The sequence below is a fragment of the Nycticebus coucang genome, chromosome 2 (genome assembly GCF_027406575.1).
Source record: "Nycticebus coucang isolate mNycCou1 chromosome 2, mNycCou1.pri, whole genome shotgun sequence".
Lineage (NCBI taxonomy): Eukaryota > Metazoa > Chordata > Mammalia > Primates > Lorisidae > Nycticebus > Nycticebus coucang.
This window is the reverse complement of record NC_069781.1, coordinates 115,347,361-115,352,418: the sequence shown is the minus strand read 5'-3', so window position 1 is coordinate 115,352,418 and position 5,058 is coordinate 115,347,361. Positions and strand designations below refer to the sequence as shown.

Sequence of the window (5,058 nt, the reverse complement as noted above, 5' to 3'; positions counted from 1 at the left end):
TTGGCTCTGTACCTGTAGCTCAAGCAGCAAAGGCACTGGCCACATACACGAGATCTGGCGGGTTCAAATCCACCCTGGGCCTGCCAAACAGCAATGACAACTATAGCCAAAAAATGGCTGGGCATTGTGGCGGGCTCCTGTAGTTCCAGCTACTCAGGAGGCTGAGGCAAGAGAATTGCTTAAGCCCAGGAGTTGGAGGTTGCTGTGAGCTGTGATGCCACAGGTGACACAGGTGATGCCACAGGGTGACAGCTTGAGGCTCTGTCTCAAAAACAAAAATCTTTTTTTTCTTTTTTTCTTAAGAGACAGGGTCTCATCCTGTCACTCAGTCTAGAGTGTAGAGGTGTCATCATAGCTTACTGCAGCCTTGAACACCTGGCCACAATTATTTCAAATAACTTCCTTGTATTGGAAATGTTTACCATTGTATATCATTTCAATGTTTATTATGAATAATAGTTTATGACTCTTTAGAGTGAGCATGCAGCCCCCAAAGGGAGGCAACTGTACCCAGGAGACAGAATTTTCCTAGCAAAAGACACTTGATGCCAGGCTGTGTCTTGTACCTGTGACTTGCACAACTTCAATTCTTCTGTAGGCAATTTGTTCTGTTTTGGAGGTGGTTTTTTGAGACAGAGTCTCACTATTTCGCAGTTCATTTATTCAGTAAAGTACCATGGCGTCACAGCTCAGAGCAACCTCAAACTCTTGGGCTTAAGCTATTCTCTTGCCTCAGCTCCCAAGTAGCTGAGACTACAGGCACCCACCACAATGCCCGGCTATTTTGTTGTTGTACTTGTCGTTGTTTGGCAGGCCCGGGCCGGGTTCAAACCCACCAGCTCCAGTGTATGTGACTAGCGCCCTAGCTGCTGAGCTACAGGCGCTGACCCTGTTTCAGGGTTTTTTTCTTTTCTTTTCTTTTCTTTTTTTTTGTAGAGACAGAGTCTCACTTCATCATCTTCGGTAGAGTGCCGTGGCGTCACACAGCTCACAGCAACCTCCAATTCCTGGGCTTAGTCGATTCTCTTGCCTCAGCCTCCCGAGTAGGTGGGACTGCAGGCACCCGCCACAACGCCCAGCTATTTTTTTGTTGCAGTTTGGCTGGGGCTGAGTTTGAACTAGCCGCCCTCAGTATGTGGGGCCGGCGCCCTACTCACTGAATCATAGGCGCTGCCCTGTTTCAAGTTTTGTTTTTTTTTGAGACGGAGCCTCAAGCTGTCACCTTGGGTAGAGAGCTGTGGCATCACAGCTCACAGCAACCTCCAACTCCTAGGTTCAAGCAATTCTCCTGCCTCCACCTCCCAAGTAGCTGGGACCACAGGCGCCCGCCACAACACCTGGATATTTTTTGGTTGCAGCCACCAATGTTGTTTGGCCGGCCCCGGGGCTCAGGTGTATGTGGCTGGCACCTTAGGCACTTGAGCCACAGGCGCTGAGCTGTGTTTCAGGTTTTTTTGAGACAGAGTTTCACTTTGTAACCCTCAGTAGAGTGTCGTAACGTCATAGCTCACAGCAACCTCAAACTCTTGGGCTCCAGTGATTCTCCTGCCTCAGCCTCCTGAGTAGTTGGGACTACAGGCACCCCTCACAAGGTCTGGCTAGTTTTGCTTATTTTTTTTTTAGAGACGGGGTTGGGGCTGTGGGAGGGGGTCTCACCACTCTTGCTCAGGCTGGTCTTGAACTCCTGACCTCAAGCAATACACCTGTCTCAGCCTTCCAGAGTGCTAGGATTACTGGCATGAGCCACCATGCCTGGCCCTAGCCAACTTGTTTTTTTTTTTCTTAGAGACAGAGTCTCACTTTGTCGCCCTCAGTAGAGTGCTATGGCATCACAGCTCACAGCAACCTCTAGCTCTTGGGCTTAGGTTGTCTCAGCCTCCTGAGTAGCTGGGACTACAGATGCCTACCACAACGCCTGGCTTTTTTTTTTTTTTTTTTTTTGTAGAGACAGAGTCTCACTGTACCGCCCTCGGGTAGAGTGCCGTGGCGTCACACGGCTCACAGCAACCTCTAACTCTTGGGCTTACGCGATTCTCTTGCCTCAGCCTCCCGAGCAGCTGGGACTACAGGAGCCTGCCACAACGCCCGGCTAGTTTTTTGTTGCAGTTTGGCCGGGGCTGGGTTTGAACCCACCACCCTTGGCATATGGGGCCGGCGCCCTACTCACTGAGCCAGAGGCGCCGCCCACGCCTGGCTATTTTTTGTTGCAGTTTGGTGGGGCCGGGTTCAAACTCGCCACCCTTGGTATATGGGGCTGGCACCCTACTCACTGAGCCACAGTTGCCACATGCCATCTTGTTTTTAAAGGTACAAAAAAGTGAGGATTTTACGTGCAATCTCCTTCTTTAAAAATAGGGGCAATTAATGAAAAATATCAAGAATGCCATGCATAGCAAAGAAGTCACTTAGGTAGGCCAACTTTTAGTTTAAGACAACTTTCCATCATTCTTTGCATAAGTATTTATGGAGAACCTACTGTGTGCACCAGTCAATATCCTAGGCACAGAGGACACAGAACGGAAGACACAGTTTCTGGTCTCATGGAGCTGACATGCTGATTGTTTTTATTTCACTGCCTTTCTGTGTGTGTAAAAGCTGACTCCAGATAACCAGCTCTGCAGTAGCCCTTGTCCACTTAGCCAAGACATCATCTTGATCACATTCAAGGCCTAGGTTAAGTTTATTGGGGACTTCCTGTGAGCCAAGGGCTGTGCTGACTCTGGAAGGCTGGGTGCCAGGTGTGATGGGCCCCTTAGATGTTCTGGGGGACAGATAGGCCCCAGGGGTGCAGGAAGCAGATATCAAAAGCCATGCCAAAAAGCAAGGCTTGTGTAAGTCAGAGAACTTAGCATCTGGCCTCTGCAGACCTGCAGGAAACTGATAGCAGTAGAGAAACCTACGCTAAACCAAGATATCTACATCTTCTCATCTATGGCTCCTCGGAGAAACGACTTGGAGGCCAGAAGTCTGAAATCAAGGTGTCTGCAGAGCCCTCCTCCCTCTGAAGCCTCCAGGGGAGGATCCTTCCTGCCTCTTCCAGTTTCTAGTAGAGGCTGCAATCCCTGATGCTCCTGGGCTTGCAGCTGTATGTCTCCGATCTCTCCCTCTGTCTTCCATGGCCTTCTTCCCTATGTGTCTGTATCAGAATCTCCCTCTCCTCTCTTTGAAAAGGATACCTGGGCGGCACCTGTGGCTCAGTGAGTAGGGCGCAGGCCCCATATGCCGAGGGTGGCGGGTTCAAACCCAGCCCCTGCCAAACTGCAACAAAAAAATAGCCGGGCGCTGTGGTGGACACCTGTAGTCCCAGCTGCTCGGGAGGCCGAGGCAAGAGAATTGCGTAAGCCCAAGAGTTAGAGGTTGCTGTGAGCCGTGTGACGCCACAGCACTCTACCCGAGGGCGGTATAGTGAGACTCTGTCTCTACAAAAAAAAAAAAAAGAAAAGGACACCTGTCATTGGTAAGGGTGCACCCTCTAATCCATTATGTTATTTTTTTATGTATATATATATATATGTGTGTGTGTGTTTGTTTGTTTTTTTGTTTTTTGAGACAGAGCCTCAAGCTTTCATCCTGGATAGAGTGCTGTGGCATCACAGCTCACAATAACCTCCAACTCCTGGGCTTAAGTGATTCTCCTGCCTCTGCCTCCCAAGTAGCTGGGACTACAGGCACCGGCCACAACGCCCAGCTATTTTTTGGCTGCAGTTCAGCCGGAGCTGGGCTTGAACCCACCACCCTCGGTATATGGGGCCGGCGCTCTACCGACTGAGCCACAGGCGCCGCCCAATTATTGTTTATTTTTAAAATGAAATGTAGCTTTTCGGCGCCGCTCAGGGAGGGCCCATACGGCGTTGTTCTGGATTCCCACCGTAACTTAAAGGGAAATTTTCCCAATGTCCGGAGCCCTTGATGTCCTGCAAATGAAGGAGGAGGATGTCCTCAAATTCCTTGCAGCAGGAACCCACTTAGGTGGCACCAATCTTGACTTCCAAATGGAACAGTACATCTACAAAAGGAAAAGTGATGGTATCTACATCATAAATCTGAAGAGGACCTGGGAAAAACTTCTGTTGGCAGCTCGGGCCATTGTTGCCATTGAAAACCCTGCCAATGTCAGTGTCATATCCTCCAGGAATACTGGCCAGCGAGCTGTGCTGAAGTTTGCTGCTGCTACTGGAGCCACTCCTATTGCTGGCCGCTTCACTCCCGGAACCTTCACTAACCAGATACAGGCAGCCTTCCGGGAGCCTCGTCTTCTAGTGGTTACTGATCCCAGGGCTGACCACCAACCTCTCACAGAGGCATCTTATGTTAACCTGCCTACCATTGCTCTGTGTAACACAGATTCTCCTCTGCGTTATGTGGACATCGCCATCCCTTGCAACAACAAGGGAGCTCACTCAGTAGGTTTGATGTGGTGGATGCTGGCCCGGGAAGTTCTCCGCATGCATGGCACCATCTCCCGTGAACATCCGTGGGAGGTCATGCCAGATCTCTATTTCTACAGAGATCCTGAAGAGATTGAAAAGGAAGAGCAGGCTGCTGCTGAGAAAGCTGTGACCAAGGAGGAATTTCAGGGTGAATGGACTGCTCCAGCTCCTGAGTTTACTGCTACGCAACCAGAGGTTGCAGACTGGTCAGAAGGCGTGCAAGTGCCCTCTGTGCCTATTCAGCAGTTCCCCACTGAAGACTGGAGTGCCCAGCCTGCCACTGAAGACTGGTCTGCAGCTCCCACTGCTCAGGCCACTAAATGGGTAGGAACAACCACTGAGTGGTCTTAAGCTGTTCTTCCACAAGCTCTTAAACAAGATGGAAATAAAGGAGGAAAATAAACATCAGTTTTTAAAAAAAATAAAATGAAATGTATATTGAAACCATTATGGAGTCTACCCAGTTGCAAAAAATAATACAGAGAGATCCAGTGTACACTTAACTCAGTTTCCTCCAGTGGCAACATCTGGCAAAACACTGCTGCCAGGATGTAGGTTTGATACAATCACCCTGTCTTGTTCAGATCACCCCAGTTTTACTTGTTCTTATCTGCGCGCATGTAGGCAT

At 49.6% G+C, this 5,058-nt stretch overlaps 1 protein-coding gene across 1 annotated transcript; it reads left to right on the top strand.

Moving 5' to 3' along the window:
• Window positions 1-3,832: 3,832 nt before the first annotated feature.
• LOC128577937 (40S ribosomal protein SA-like) lies at window positions 3,833-4,855 on the top strand. The gene has a single exon (XM_053580294.1). It carries the CDS (start codon window positions 3,894-3,896, stop codon window positions 4,779-4,781), a length of 888 nt encoding a protein of 295 aa, XP_053436269.1. The 5' UTR covers window positions 3,833-3,893; the 3' UTR covers window positions 4,782-4,855.
• The last annotated feature ends 203 nt before the right edge of the window (window positions 4,856-5,058 follow it).